General features: G+C 46.2%; 1 protein-coding gene across 3 annotated transcripts in view; it reads right to left on the minus strand.

Annotated features, from left to right (window-relative positions):
* LOC120024298 (serine/threonine-protein kinase MRCK beta-like) overlaps positions 1 to 16,319 on the minus strand; it is a 121,771-nt gene that overhangs the window by 11,893 nt on the left and 93,559 nt on the right. For all 3 annotated transcript variants that reach the window (XM_038968505.1, XM_038968506.1, XM_038968507.1), the window contains 13 exons: positions 15,438 to 15,535; positions 14,229 to 14,308; positions 11,044 to 11,127; positions 9,717 to 9,797; positions 9,333 to 9,438; positions 8,793 to 8,929; positions 8,316 to 8,455; positions 6,224 to 6,305; positions 5,427 to 5,643; positions 4,187 to 4,249; positions 3,094 to 3,335; positions 2,089 to 2,443; positions 83 to 180 (listed from right to left, as the gene is read on the minus strand). In XM_038968505.1, the coding sequence (XP_038824433.1) occupies positions 83 to 180; positions 2,089 to 2,443; positions 3,094 to 3,335; positions 4,187 to 4,249; positions 5,427 to 5,643; positions 6,224 to 6,305; positions 8,316 to 8,455; positions 8,793 to 8,929; positions 9,333 to 9,438; positions 9,717 to 9,797; positions 11,044 to 11,127; positions 14,229 to 14,308; positions 15,438 to 15,535 (1,783 nt within the window). The remainder of the gene's footprint in view (positions 1 to 82; positions 181 to 2,088; positions 2,444 to 3,093; positions 3,336 to 4,186; positions 4,250 to 5,426; positions 5,644 to 6,223; positions 6,306 to 8,315; positions 8,456 to 8,792; positions 8,930 to 9,332; positions 9,439 to 9,716; positions 9,798 to 11,043; positions 11,128 to 14,228; positions 14,309 to 15,437; positions 15,536 to 16,319) is intronic.

The following is a 16,319-nucleotide window of genomic DNA, read 5'->3' on the forward strand; positions in this document are numbered from 1 at the left end:
CCTCACATTCACCAAGACACCCCATTATGGTTTGTTAGACTGAACCCAGACTGTTATATGGGCAGGACAGCCCTGCTTTTACCTTCCTCAGTGAAATTGTCTGGATCCACTCAGTGGTGTGTATGTCAAACACATCCACCCCATACTCGCTGTACACCGTAAGGTAGGAGGAGTTGGAGCCTGGCGGACACACAGGAAAGACACGCTGAGCAATCACAGAGGCCTCCACAGCTTGATACATTTGTAGGATACAATATATATTTGTAGGATACAATATACTAGATACAGTTTATGTTAGCTTCTTTTAAAAAGTGAACAATATTTAATTTGTGTCTCAGTGTCCCTTCAAAAAAATATTGTGCATGCAGCACTTACCAGGAGGCCTTCGGAGTTGGATAGCTAACAGTTTCTGGGTGTAAAGTAGCCTAGTGGGGCGGCAGGTAGCCTAGTGGTTAGAGCAGGTAGCCTAGTGGGGCGGCAGGTAGCCTAGTGGTTAGAGCAGGTAGCCTAGTGGTTAGAGCAGGTAGCCTAGTGGTTAGAGCAGGTAGCCTAGTGGGGCGGCAGGTAGCCTAGTGGTTAGAGCAGGTAGCCTAGTGGTTAGAGCAGGTAGCCTAGTGGTTAGAGCAGGTAGCCTAGTGGGGCGGCAGGTAGCCTAGTGGGGCGGCAGGTAGCCTAGTGGTTAGAGCAGGTAGCCTAGTGGTTAGAGCAGGTAGCCTAGTGGGGCGGCAGGTAGCCTAGTGGGGCGGCAGGTAGCCTAGTGGTTAGAGCAGGTAGCCTAGTGGGGCGGCAGGTAGCCTAGTGGTTAGAGCAGGTAGCCTAGTGGTTAGAGCAGGTAGCCTAGTGGTTAGAGCAGGTAGCCTAGTGGGGCGGCAGGTAGCCTAGTGGTTAGAGCAGGTAGCCTAGTGGGGCGGCAGGTAGCCTAGTGGGGCGGCAGGTAGCCTAGTGGTTAGAGCAGGTAGCCTAGTGGTTAGAGCAGGTAGCCTAGTGGTTAGAGCAGGTAGCCTAGTGGGGCGGCAGGTAGCCTAGTGGTTAGAGCAGGTAGCCTAGTGGGGCGGCAGGTAGCCTAGTGGTTAGAGCAGGTAGCCTAGTGGTTAGAGCAGGTAGCCTAGTGGGGCGGCAGGTAGCCTAGTGGTTAGAGCAGGTAGCCTAGTGGGGCGGCAGGTAGCCTAGTGGTTAGAGCAGGTAGCCTAGTGGTTAGAGCAGGTAGCCTAGTGGTTAGAGCAGGTAGCCTAGTGGGGCGGCAGGTAGCCTAGTGGGGCGGCAGGTAGCCTAGTGGTTAGAGCAGGTAGCCTAGTGGTTAGAGCAGGTAGCCTAGTGGGGCGGCAGGTAGCCTAGTGGGGCGGCAGGTAGCCTAGTGGTTAGAGCAGGTAGCCTAGTGGGGCGGCAGGTAGCCTAGTGGTTAGAGCAGGTAGCCTAGTGGTTAGAGCAGGTAGCCTAGTGGTTAGAGCAGGTAGCCTAGTGGTTAGAGCAGGTAGCCTAGTGGTTAGAGCAGGTAGCCTAGTGGTTAGAGCAGGTAGCCTAGTGGGGTGGCAGGTAGCCTAGTGGTTAGAGCGTTGGGTCAGTAACCGAAAGGTTGCTGGATTGAATCCTTGAGCTGACAATGTAAAAATGTGTCGTTCTGCCCCTGAACAAGGCAGTTTAACACGCTGTTCCCCGGTAGGCCGTCATTGTAATAAGAATTTGTTCTTAACTGACTTGCCTAGTTCAATAAAGGTAAAAAAAAGTAATATATATATATATATATATGTTTTTTGAAACGTATTGTGAATGTATTCACTTCCAATGATAGAGATTGTTAGGGTTGGGCAGTATGCAGATTTTCATACCGTCATACCGGGGTATACGGTATTACTTGAAGTGCACACAAGGGGCGCTATTCAAACAACAACAACAACCCACACAGACCATGCAAGTCGGGGGTCCCAACCTATGAAAGACAGAGAGATGTTGTGTCCAAGGACAGTAGGCTGGATTCCAACCTATTCAGACATGTGCCGGAGACTTCGGCATTACCGCTAGACCAGCCGCATTTCTTCTCCAAAACTTGCATAACTCAATCACTCAAAACAAAACCAAAGCGTGACGTACTGCAGGCAAGCGGCGTGGCGGGCCACATCAGCTCCTGGGCCCTGCTCCTCTTCCCAGTGGGGTCCACATAGATACCCAGCTGGCTGAAGCAGAGTAACAGCTCGGTCGTGCCCACCTCCAGGGCGTGCAGCGCGTCCAGGGGCTGCTGGGCCAGGAAGGCTAGCGACGGGTCCCCGGGGCTCACCAGGCTGACGGGCGACGACTCGCCCTGGAGGGCCAGCAGGGCAAAACCTGAGGGGTAGCCCACGCACAGTCGCTCGCGCACCATGCCCAGCCACTGGGCCACCCCCGGGGCTTGCACCTCCCACAGCTTGCGGTGGTGCGGCTTGGCCCGGGTGATCTCATAACACAGAACCTGGTGAAGGGGGAGAGAGGAGACGTTACTACTGACATTCTGGCAAAGCAGCAAACGGAAAGGACCTTTTAAAATCAGCCTTGATGTAACTAGCAGGGGTTTGAAAGGACCTTTTAAAATCAGCCTTGATGTAACTAGCAGGGGTTTGAAAGGACCTTTTAAAATCAGCCTTGATGTAGCTAGCAGGAGTTTGAAAGGACCTTAATAAATCAGCCTTGATGTAGCTAGCAGGAGTTTGCTTGGGCTCCCGAGTGGCACAGCATCTCAGTACTAGAGGCGTCACTACAGACACCCTGGTTCGAATCCAGGCTGTATCACAACTGGCCGTGATTGGGAGTCCCATAGGGTGGTACACAATTGGCCCAGCATTGTCAGGGTTTGACCGGTGTAGGCCGTCATTGTAAATAAGAATTGTTAACTGACTTGCCTAGTTAATTAAAGGTTACAGTGCTTATGAAGACTTTATGAATGCTCCCTTTATAAGTTGTTTGTTTTGAAATGGGGTCGATATGAGATTTATTCAGATTTAAGTCACAAAACTTCAACTACACGAGTCATGTGACATGTATTGTATTGGAACTCTTATTTTTGTGTTTGGCATCGTTTTTCACTGCATGTGTAAATAGGTAAATCAATAAATGAATAGTGACCTGGCGCTTGACGGCGGCCAGCAGGCAGGCGGGTCCCCCGGGGCGTAGCACGCCCGTGGTCAGTGCCTGGCAACCCTTGGTCTCTGTCAGCTTGATGTCGAAGGCCGCCTCGGCCCCCTCCAGAACCCCCCAGGGGTGCAGGTGCACGTGTCGGTTGCGTCCACACAGCAGGGCCACCATCTTCTCTTTGGGGATCAGCTCCATCTGGTGCACCTTCTTGCAGTCGGCCGCCCGCACGATCACTGAAGGGGGGGAAGAGAAGGAGGAGTCAACAGGGGCAAATGACACAGAGAATCGTAGTGTTTTGAAAGAAATCACAAATTATGGTTTGTGAGTCGATAGGTAAGATAGTTGCTTTCCGATTGGTCGAAACACTTTCTCTCCTTGATTTCAACCCCCCCCCCCTTTTGAAAAACCAAATGGAGGAGAAGGTACAATGAAAGGGACCTTGGCTTCTCCTCCAATGCATTTTTAGAAAGAACCGAAGAGAGAGGAAGCAAGGAGAGAGGAGGCGAGGAATCGAGGAAAGACCATGGAGAAATAGTCTTAGGATGAAGAATGAAATCGGAGACAATATACCACAAAATAAAATATGACATGTTGACATCACGTGATCACACATAAGAAACATGTTGGAAATGACAGAAATCTAAAAACTTGACCTTTGTTCTGCATGGAGGAGTCTGCATGTTGTTATCTATCATATGAGCCTCTATGGGGGGTGTCACATATCCCTGTATGATCCAGATCCTGGAGCATTTGGTACCCTGATGATCTACACTATAGAGCATTTGTGAAACGTAAACGAACCCTGGCTGAAACAAATCTTGGACCCTAGCCAGGTGGTGGGTCTAAGATCCAGTACCAGAGTATCATGTATTGTGACAATTCAGCGCAAGTCGCATGGAACTTTCTCACCCCGTTTTAAAAAAGCTAGTTGGCTAACGTCATGTGGAAAGTGAATATTAGATTTTTTTTTATAAGGCAAAATATATTTGTTTGAATTTTCTGAACCATACCAGGGTACCGAATGTCATATGTGAAAACGCCCTATGAGTGGATATGACCAGATGTGGGATAGGTGTGTTCTTACCATCTCTGGTGACCTCCACCACAAACAGGCCTTCCTCTGTTCCCAGGGCGATACGCTCTCGATCTGCAGGGAGACAAAGGAGCAGTCAACACAGTCTTCTCTCTCTCACTGCCATCCTCCACACACAACAACAACACCTATCGCAAACACACACACACTTTGAGTAAACCCACCATAAACATTTTAAATAATTGGAGATCTCAAACAGCAATTTGCAATTGCATTCTGTGTTTCGCGTGTATCCACTACAAAAACAACATAACTTCCTCCTCACGGAAATTGTCACAGAAAAGTTACAACATTACTTACACCGCAGATTATAATTTCACTCGTCGAGTACAGGTGATAATTCCCCTCATCCAGTACAGGTGATAATTCCCCTCATCCAGTACAGGTGATAATTCCCCTCATCCAGTACAGGTGATAATTCCCCTCATCCAGTACAGGTGATAATTCCCCTCATCCAGTACAGGTGATAATTCCCCTCATCCAGTACAGGTGATAATTCCCCTCATCCAGTACAGGTGATAATTCCCCTCATCCAGTACAGGTGATAATTCCCCTCATCCAGTACAGGTGATAATTCCCCTCATCCAGTACAGGTGATAATTCCCCTCATCCAGTACAGGTGATAATTCCCCTCATCCAGTACAGGTGATAATTCCCCTCATCCAGTACAGGTGATAATTCCCCTCATCCAGTACAGGTGATAATTCCCCTCATCCAGTACAGGTGATAATTCCCCTCATCCAGTACAGGTGATAATTCCCCTCATCCAGTACAGGTGATAATTCCCCTCATCCAGTACAGATGATAATTCCCCTCATCCAGTACAGATGATAATTCCCCTCATCCAGTACAGGTGATAATTCCCCTCATCCAGTACAGGTGATAATTCCCCTCATCCAGTACAGATGATAATTCCCCTCATCCAGTACAGATGATAATTCCCCTCATCCAGTACAGATGATAATTCCCCTCATCCAGTACAGATGATAATTCCCCTCATCCAGTACAGATGATAATTCCCCTCATCCAGTACAGATGATAATTCCCCTCATCCAGTACAGATGATAATTCCCCTCATCCAGTACAGATGATAATTCCCCTCATCCAGTACAGATGATAATTTCACTCATACGGTCTATCTGAAATGTTACGATGCGTTTGCTGACAGCACAGGTGTGTGTTTGCGAGAGGGAAAACGGCCCACAATTTCTTCAGTAGTTCCCCAACTCACCGACGATGGCGGCGCAGAGCGTGGTCTTGATGGCGGGCAGCGAGGAGTCGTAGGCCTCGTGCAGGACGTGCACTACGCGGTTCCTCAAGCGGTTCTTGGCCAGGATGCTCTGCAGGCTCTCCAGGATGCCCATCCACTTCTTCTTCTCTGCCTCGCTCTCAGCCAGCACCAGCAGGGAGACGGCACCCGCCGGCGAGCTCAGCAGGGACGACGTCACCTAACGGAGGTTTATAATGCGTTATGATTCGTTTCTATGTCGTTACTCCCGGCTTGGGTTAATAATAATAGCAACTTTATTAAGTCTCTTTGGGTCCTTGAAAAGTGCTATATAAAACCCATGTATAGTTACTATTTCACGTTTCTCACATAGGAAACATCATCCCGTAGTAGCAATAGACTGTAATAAAAAACGACAGTAATCAATATAACGTTTTTCACATAAAGGGTTATAATGCGTTACGATACACCATAACCTTACGTAGTAACTCACAAAAAGTATTTACATCCATTAGATGTAACTTAATTTCAAGATCATTTATTGGGTTCTCTCACATCAGAAAGATCATATTAGGAATAGATTACAATTAAATAATACATGGGTCAATATCCTAACTTTAGTCAGATGGGATTTTTCACACAGCAGTTGAAAGCTTACCCTGAATATGCAGGGGACGTCTTTCTAACTTTAGTCAGATGGTATTTTTCACACAGCAGTTGAAAGCTTACCCTGAATATGCAGGGGACGTCTTTCTAACTTTAGTCAGATGGTATTTTTCACACAGCAGTTGAAAGCTTACCCTGAATATGCAGGGGACGTCTTTGCGGGTGGCGTGGATGACGTCGGAGGCCAGGACAGAGCTGACGGAAAACTCCTCATCTCTGTGGACATACACAGAGCACAGTGTTACAAACACACCCACCCCAAACACACACACACACACACCCCCACCCCAAACACACACACACACACACCCCCACCCCCCCCACCCCAAACACACACATCCCCCACCCCAAACACACACATCCCCCACCCCAAACACACACATCCCCCACCCCAAACACACACATCCCCCACCCCAAACACACACATCCCCCACCCCAAACACACACATCCCCCACCCCAAACACACACATCCCCCACCCCAAACACACACATCCCCACCCCAAACACACACATCCCCACCCCAAACACACACATCCCCACCCCAAACACACACATCCCCACCCCAAACACACACATCCCCACCCCAAACACACACATCCCCACCCCCACCCAAGGGCTGCAACGTAATGGAATTTGGGGTAACCGTTATTTGTCAGGCAAATGTCCATGGCCACTTATAACCATTCAGATAGCAAAATGAAGCCATGATGATTTTCTCCTTTACTCTCAGTCTGCTTTGCAGCAGCACATAGTCAAAGATTTGGATAACTAACTCAAGATGGACCAGAGCCTGTCGTTTCCAATGGGAGCCAATTAATCATAGTGGGCAGAACAAGAGAAATGGCAGAGCCAAGCACGAGCTAGTGAGATCCTATTGGCACGTTCTAGCATATATTTGCATATTTCCCTTAGGGAATGCCTACTGTGTGAAGGGCACGTGTGCAATAACTAAATTTGCCCTCGCACTCCTAAACAACATTTTTTGAAACTTTGGCAAAGGGTAAAGTCTACAAAACACAGTCCACTCAGTTACAGATTCTAGTTTTGGAAACAGAAAACTGTATTGAGATCAAATGTTTAATTGATGACAAAATCAGCAGAATGTCGGCCAAAATCCATCTCTCTCCATCTTCTCCCACTGCCGACCACTGGGCTTCCTCTCATCACCATATTTGGTATTGAGTGGAAACACCAACCGGATGCTTCACATTTATAAATCTGGTGAAATATCTAGCTCATTGTTCTGTTGCCTAGCAACCGCAGTAAACAACCATCAGGCAGTGGTCACGCAGCGGCGGCAACGCATTATATGTTCGCTTAGCCTAGCATGGATCTCAAATCGGGTATATCATCACTGTCTCGGATTCACATTCACTTTAGATGTCCACGCTCACCAAGAATTACATTTTGTAGTTAAAAATGACGGCTTTCAACATAATTTTAACATCTTTGTAAACCGGATCAAACGTATCGCCAGATCACTCTGTATAGTAGGATACAGATCATGCTAACTCCACAGCAACAAAGGGAGTGTATTTTTAAAGGAGAGCGTTGAAGGAGGCAGCAGATGGGAGTCACGGATTAAAACAATTGTTTATAATAATCATTCATTTACACTACTGCTATTGTGTCAGTATAGGATATATTAACTTAAAAATAAAGTTGATACAAAAATAATCTAAAATGAATGCATTAGAGCGGTAAGGAAAATCATTTTATTCACGGTCTTCATCCATAACGTGCCAGCCCTCCCACACCCCCTTCACCCCCTCCCACACACCCCCCTCTCACAAACCATCCCACTCCCACACACCCTTCATCTCCCAAACACCCTTCATCTCCCAAACATCCTTCACCTACCACTCCCAAACACCCTTTCACCTACCACTCCCACACCCTTCCCCTCCCACACACCCTTTCACCTACCACTCCCACACACCCTTTCACCTACCACTCCCACACACCCTTTCACCTACCACCCTTCACCTACCACTCCCTACCACCCTTCACCTACCACTCCCTAACACCCTTCACCTACCACTCCCTAACACCCTTTCACCTACCACTCCCTAACACCCTTTCACCTACCACTCCCTAACACCCTTTCACCTACCACTCCCTAACACCCTTCACCTACCAATCCCTAACACCCATCACCTACCACTCCCTAACACCCATCACCTACCACTCCCTAACACCCTTTCACCCCAACATAGTGGTCTTACCTCAGGTCCAGGACCTGACTGGTCACCACGCCTGGCTGGGTGGACTTGCCCTCAGGCACCTCGTACAGGAAGAGTTTACAATCACACACCACGGCGTACGCCCGCTGCCAGCCCTTCTTCACCCCTGTGGGCTTGGGGATCTGACGGAGAGGGCAGAGCAGCAACTTTTCAATTGAGAGGTCTGTTCTTGTTGTTAATATCCAATAAACTGGACATCACACGTTCCTATCTTGTTAAGCTGAACAGAATTGCAATGTCTTGATTACGTCAAAGCAACAACATTCAAGGAAGATATTAGCGTATCACCATGAAAAGACCATGATGTAATCATAGAACTAGAATGACTAGAATGGGGGGAGGGGGAAACAAAAAACCTGGCTGCAAACTTAAGGGTACACTCAATATAGCCGCAGGAACGCAAACTGTAGTCATTCTATTTCCACGGTGATAACTGGTTACTAAGTGCGCGGTGCTCACCCTGACGAAGCCCTTGTAGGCGGTGCCGATGCCCCTCTGTACGTCGATGCCCAGAGGCCTCTTGGCCTGCTCAGGGGGGATGGGGCACACCTGGGGGGCATTGTCCTTACAGGATACATGGCAGATGAAGGAGCACACTGGAGAGAGGGGAGGGGAGAGAGAGAGAAAGAGGGAGAGAGTACTCGTATACACAAGGATACATGCAGTCCAATCATAAGTGGTGTGTCTGCGGGAGGAAAATGCTGCACCCAATCTCCCCAGTCCCCCCAACTAGCCGGCACAATCTCCCCAGTCCCCCCCAACTAGCCGGCACAATCTCCCCAGTCCCCCCCAACTAGCCGACACAATCTCCCCAGTTCCCCCAACTAGCCGGCACAATCTCCCCAGTCCCCCCAACTAGCCGGCACAATCTCCCCAGTCCCCCCAACTAGCCGGCACAATCTCCCCAGTCCCCCCAACTAGCCGGCACAATCTCCCCAGTCCCCCCCAACTAACTGACACCGGTGACAGAGAGCGTGGTCGTGTGTGTCTGACGCTCACCTTCGCAGGCGTAGCCCTGGCGGATGAGACCCACCATCAAGGAGGTGCAGTGCGTGCACTGGTGTGGGCTGGAGAAGGTCTTGATGCTCAGCTGGTGAGCTTTGGGCTGCAAACATACACACAAGAAGAGAGAGATAAGAACACTTAGCCAAGTGTTAGAGACTAGCTGACAGCGTGTGTGTGTCAAATTATTCTATGAGTATGAGTGGTAGCACATATGCGGGAGCATGTTGTTTTCATTGTGTGAGAGCGGTGTGTGTGTGTGCGCGTGTGTGAGTGAGAGAGCGCTGTGTGTGTGTGTGTGTGTGTGTGAGTGAGAGCGCTGTGTGTGTGTGTGTGTGTGTGAGTGAGAGAGCGCTGTGTGTGTGTGGGGCCAGGCGGTACCTTTGGTGTGGTCAGCAGCGATGTTGGATAGACAAGGGAGGGGACGGTAGGGGTAACAGCAGGGGGCTTGGGGACTGGCTCCTGTGGGAGAGGGGTCAAAGTTTAAAGGTCAACAGGTCAGACTGGGGAGAGGACAGCGCTGGGTTCATTAGGCACCAAATGGAAGAACATTTACTAAAGCAGGGAGGGACTACATTGAGTTACCCAATAAGAAACAAATAGTTTTCCGTTGCAAAACGTTTTCCCTTGCGTACCTTAATGAACGTGACCCTGGTTCTATAATGTGAAAACATGCACTATGCTTTACTGGGATAAGAGTCATTAAATTAGCTAACAATCAGGAAGGGGGTCAAGAGAGTAATTTAATTAGCTAACAATCAGGAAGGAGGTCAATTGTTACTTCTGAAGATACATTTAATTAATTTGTTGGAAAAATTGCCCTGCATTTCATCTCTTCTCCTATATGACAGTGAGTTTCAACCAATGATGTGTATAAACCCCGGATTGGTGATGCTATGTATTGGCCATTGAGAGGTTTTCAATTAAATGTTTCAAGGACCATATTACATCTATTTGTGTTGTAGTGAGGACAGTAACATTCGTAATCTTAAAAAATGATACTTTAAGGAAATATGATTGTTAAGTGTTTATGTTGAGTTCACATTAGGGGTGGCAGGTAGGTTAGTGGTTAGAGTGTTGATCTAGTAACCCGAAAGGTTGCTAGATCGAATCCCCGAGCTGACAAGGTACAAAACTGTCGTTCTGCCCCCTGAACAAGGTAGTTAACCCACTGTTCCTAGGCCGTCATTGTAAATAAGAATTTGTTCTTAACTGACTTGCCTAGTTAAATAAAGGTTAAATAAAACATATAATTTAAAAGTGTGCATTAAGATGTCTGTAATAGAATAAATATGGGAAAAATATATATTTTTCTACAATGGTGGGGGAGGTAGTGCCAAAATGGAAAGGACCGTGACTTCAACACAGTGCCCCCTACCAGTTATCTAGTGTATATATAAATCATTGGTGACAATGCACCTAAACCCTGTTAAAATGAACAATAGCCATTGTGGATCATAGTATACATTAAAATATTAAATTGTACAATGGTGACCAATAATTTATTATTATTTATTACTTTTCTATTTTCTCTCTCTCTTACATTGTAAGTTAGCATTTCACTGTTAGTCTACACCTGTTGTTTAACAAGCATGTGACAAATAAAATGTGAACTGGGATGAGACATAGGGAACTGTCTGGAGAAAGGATGTCTGGGAGGGATGTGCGATATGGACGGAAGTGTGTGTGTGCGCGATGGAACACTCACATCCTGCTCAGAGGCCACGGAGGGCGACGAGGAAGGGACGTCTGACTTCTGGGGCGTGGCATCTATCTCGCTGACAGAGCTTGTCTGGAGGAGGGAGAGGGATGACGGGACAGATGAGTTTGTGTGTACTGGGCGGAAATGTATGCGTTTGCTATAGGCTGAGACATATACACTAGGGTCACCAGAACTGACAACTATAGCACTAGGTGGCATGCTTGAGGTTGCACTTATCCACAGCTCTAGAATCAGACTAGCCAATCTCCAATCCATTAGGGAGTTAAAATATAGCTGACCCTGTATCCGTGATTCATTTCTATCTAAAGGGCTGAAATGAGCATTAGGCAGCCAGTAGGTGGTGCTAAGTGCCCATCTCTCGATGCCTCCTTGAATATTTGCGTTCCCCATGTACAAAATTGTGTTTTGATAAAATTGTGTCAGTATCTGAGGAAGGGAACACATCTCAACAACTCATACACATTGGAACTGCCTATGCTATATTTAAGCAATAAGGCACGGGGGGGGGTATATGGCTAATATACCACAGGGCTAAGGGCTGTTCTTAGACATATACCACAAACCCACGAGGTGCCTTATTGCTATTATAAACTGGTTACCAACATAATTAGAGCAGTAAAAATACATGTTTTGTCATACCCGTGGTATACGATCTGATATACCACGACTATCAGCCAATCAGCATTCAGGGCTTGAACCCCCCAGTTTATAATATAATAATATATATGCCATTTTGCAGACTCATAGTATTTCACCATCGTGAAGGCATACTCGGAACAGGTATCGAGCTGAAGTGGTTTTGTGAATAAAACCAAAATACAAAACAAGCCCACTTTTAACATGTCACAATCCTAATACGAGCAGTATACTGTTTTACACACAAATAATTTAATCATTCAGTATTTTCATGGTCTACTAGACTGTTGTAAGAAACCTTCAGTGTACGGTCCACTTAAGAGTCTAACAATGAGATAACAGATGACACATTGAAATTATAAACAATACTTACCATATAAACATTGTTATTTTAAATGTGATTCTTTACATCGACTCAAATGTTATGTAGCCTACATCAAACACTTATAGCCTAACAATGTTACTGATAAGGTTTTAACTTTAAAAAAAATACAACAAAAAAGATTGACAAAATTAGGAGAAATCATGGAGGTAATTTGGGATCCTACGCTAATCATCTTTTAATTAAACTAAAATGAAGGCAGGGTCTACATCCTCCCAACCAATCACTGGCTAAAGACACACACACTGAAAAGGTCTAGCTCATCAATAGTCTCAGTGTGCTGTCGTAGGGTTAGTATGTTTTGTTTCTTCGTTAGTTGTGTAGGCAGCTAACAAATATGCTAATGGTTAACAGGGTTTTGTGAGGTGACTGGTTATACTACTGAGGAATTCTGACGGACGTTAGCAGTATTGGCGGTTAGAGGGGGGGGGGGGGGGGGGTTAACGCTAACATTGGGGATGCTAATGCAGAGGCACGTTCCAGAGGAGATGCTCGCAAACCTTTTAGCGCCCAACGTAAGCTAATGCTAACATAGGGGAAGGTTAACTACAGGAGGAGAGTGCCACCAGCTGTGAAAAGGTCTATTTTAGCATAACTTTAATCCTTCTAGCTAAATTAGCATTAGCTACAATCTGTGCTACTCACAGTCATGTTATTCAACTAAACGTGTAGCAGCTAGCCTGTTCACAATAGTAACAATAGAAATACTAGGAAAAGTTTAAACTATCATGCACACTACCATAAGAGACAAGAAGCTAAAGTATTAGCCCGTATTAGCATGCTAATTGCTAGAAACAGGGCAACACACCTGGAGAAACCTCTATTTTCTCCCAACCTTTTTGTATGCTGGCAGCACAACCCCCCTGGGTTAGGGATTAACTGAGAAAATGGGGGAAGGAGCTCTGAGGAAACCACTTACTTCATCCCAAAACGCTAGCAGAGAGGACGCGGACGAGGAAGAGACCGATTCCTTTTTTGGAAGGGTGACACACGTGGGGGACAAAAAAAAGCACAGGTTTTTGGGGGTTTATGGTTTATCTTTCGGGGTTTATGGGGTTCTTTTGCAGAATAAGAACACAATGGGGGCCAGAGTTGATAAGGTCATTCAACAGGGTTTACTGCGAGGACATGCTTAGACCACCGCTTCCGATGGTTTATCGTGTGCCAATTTATGGCCCTGAGAAAATTGAGGGAACTAAGACAAAATGGCCCCTTCACCACAAGCCGTTTCCTCTGAAACAACACTGAATCAGGTCTTCTGGGGCCTTTACGCTGACCTAGCGGCTTCAATGCTGACTAATGCCTATTTTTACAACCTTGAGGTAGCCAGGTGGTGAAAAAAAACCAGGTTCACGGTTGCGCTGAGCAGCAAGATCTTTCGACCACAAAGCAGCGTGCGCTAGTGGTGTTGAAAGTGAGAAGCAGTTAGCAGCTGATAGTTTTGTCCATCTTCTCCCTCTCATTAAGTTCAGGTCATGGCAAGCTTTCTTGTACCTCTGCTTACTCCGTTGCAGTCCCTTTGCGGCCTTGAGCCCTTCTCATAACGTTGTCCCATTAGCTGCAGATTCTGTCCAAACCTTGGCAGCTGCATCAGGTTACCGTGTGCGGATGGGTAAAATTACCCCAATTTATTCCATGGGTTGGAGGGTCAGGAGGTATTTTTCTGCTTGCTCCCCCCTCTCCGTACCTTTGAAGTTCTTTGTGGTGATGACCTGATTGAGTACATCAGAGGACATGGTGATATAAACTCCGGAGCTTGGCCCTTTCGCACTTTGAACTGTGTGTACCTCAATCCGGGTCTCTCTTTTTAAGGATTTCAGTGTAAGTGTGTATAAATGTGTGCATGTCTGTTTATAAATTGTGTGACTATGCGAGTGTGACAAAAGCGCTAGCCAGCCAGCCAGTCTGTGTGTGTGTGTCTGTATGCATTTAACCACAGCGGTGCCGTCTGCAATGCCGTCTCCATTCTGACTCCTGTCTAGCAGGGTGCTCTATGGGACACTAGCCATGCCAAGTCCTCCACCCTCTATATATTTATCAACTCCCACCGGCCTGTCACCACCGATACACACAGAGACTGCGAGAAAGTGGCTGTTAAAGTTTGTTACGGACATGTGACGGGGGAGAGAAAGACGTGCAGAGAGACACTCACTCTGAACGTCAGGTCGTGGGCCAGTGGAGAGGTGTTGAAGTACTCGAAAATGGAGTCCTGGAAATCGGGCAGTTTCAGACCTGTATTTAGAAGACAAGGACAGCCTGAGCATAGCCTGCATTTATACTATTCTAAAGAGGAATACTGTTCACATAAGTACAGTTGAAGGGAAACATGTAACTGACAATACTAGAGAATGAAATGAAATGTTTCTCTATGAGAGGTAATCATTAGCAGTTATGGATGAATGGACCAAAAGGCTAATCAACAGCTTCTACCCCAAGCCATAAGACTGCGGAACAATTCATAAAATAGCCACCGGACAATTTACATTGACCCCCCCTCTCTTTTGTACACTGCTGCTACTCGCTGTTTATTATCTATGCATAGTCACTTCACCCCCACCTACATGTACAAATTACCTCAATTAACCTGTACCCCAGCACACTGACTCGGTACCGGTGCGCCCTGTATATAGCCTCCACACTGACTCGGTAGCAGTGCCCCCTGTATATAGCCTCGTCATTGTTATTGTGTTACTTTTTATTATTACTTTATATTTTAATCTACTTGATAAATATTTCCTTACCTCTAGTTGAACGGCACTGTTGGTTAATGGCTTGTAAGTAAGCATTTCGTGGTAAAGTCTACACATGTTGTATTTGGCGCATGTGACAAATAAAGTTTGATTTGATGAATGTGTATCTCCAATGATCAAATAAAACCAAAAACAAACGTTTCGTATCCGTACGAACAACACCAATTATACATTTGTGTTAGGTAGAGAAACTAACAACCTATTTCTGTACTTTGACATTTGCCAGGGACAGTTGAGAGCAGGGATAATCAACTAGATTCAGCCGAGGGACGATTTCTTCTTGAGCGGATGGGTCAGGGAGCCGGAACATAATTACTAATAATTTGCAAATTGACCGCAAGATGCCCGAACATATATATCTGACTAAAACATAACAATTTCAAACCTTGTATGTAAATATATACAACTTTAAACATCTGCTTCTATTATGCAAATGGAAATACTTTTTAAAAAATGACTTCGAGCTGATTAGCTGGTGTTTTTACAGTCTTATGTGAAGAAGAAAAAATATTTGTGGGACAAATAAAATCACCCGCGGGGAAAGTTCATCTCGCCAGCTGTGGTACCCTGTTTTAGGGTAAGAACAAGGGTTAAGAGTATGGTCGACCAACCTTTGTCTGAGCGGGAACGGCTCTCTTCCAAGTCCTTCTTCATGACCTCCAGCTGCTCCACCATATCCCTGCTCCTGGACTCTGAATCCTTCAGTTTGCTGTGTGTGTGTGTGTGTGTCAAGGAAAGAGAGAGGGGAAAAAGTGGGTTATGATTCATCCTCTTCCCTCTTTCCCATTTATGCCCACTTAAAACCGAAATAAAACTTCACCTTTGCATCAATCAGCATGTAGCTAGCTAGCTAACCGGCACAAGCTCTTTCACGCTAGGGGCCAACCGTGTGGGGTGGTGAATGTTTGTGTCTAGGTATGTGGGGTTAGGGTCAGGGTCTAGGTATGTGGGGTCAGGGTCTAGGTATGTGGGGTTAGCTCATCTGGTAAGCTTGGATCACTGGGCAGCTCGCGGCTGGGTTTCCCTTACCGATTACAAGCATACCCATAACATGATGCAACCACCGTGCTTGAAAATATGGAGTGTGTTTGAATTTGGTTGTATTGGCACCAAACATAACACTTTGTATTTAGGACAAAAAGTGAATTGCTTTGACACATTTTTTGCAGTATTACTTTAGTGACTTGTTGCAAACAGGACACATGTTTTGGAATATTTTTTTTCCTTTTCACTCTGTCAATTAGGTTAGTATTGTGGAGTAACTACAATGGTGTTGATCTATCCTCAGTTGTCTCCTATCACAGCCATTAATCTGGGTTTCCTCCCTCTCTGGTAACGGCGTTAAGCAGGATACCTGTATCTTTGTGGTGACTGGGTGTATTGATACACCATCCAAATGTAATTATTAACTTCACCATGCTCAAACGGATATACAATATATATTTATTTACCCATCTACCAACAGGTGCCCTTCATTTCGAGGCATTGGAAAA

Source organism: Salvelinus namaycush, chromosome 29 (assembly GCF_016432855.1).
Source record: "Salvelinus namaycush isolate Seneca chromosome 29, SaNama_1.0, whole genome shotgun sequence".
NCBI lineage: Eukaryota > Metazoa > Chordata > Actinopteri > Salmoniformes > Salmonidae > Salvelinus > Salvelinus namaycush.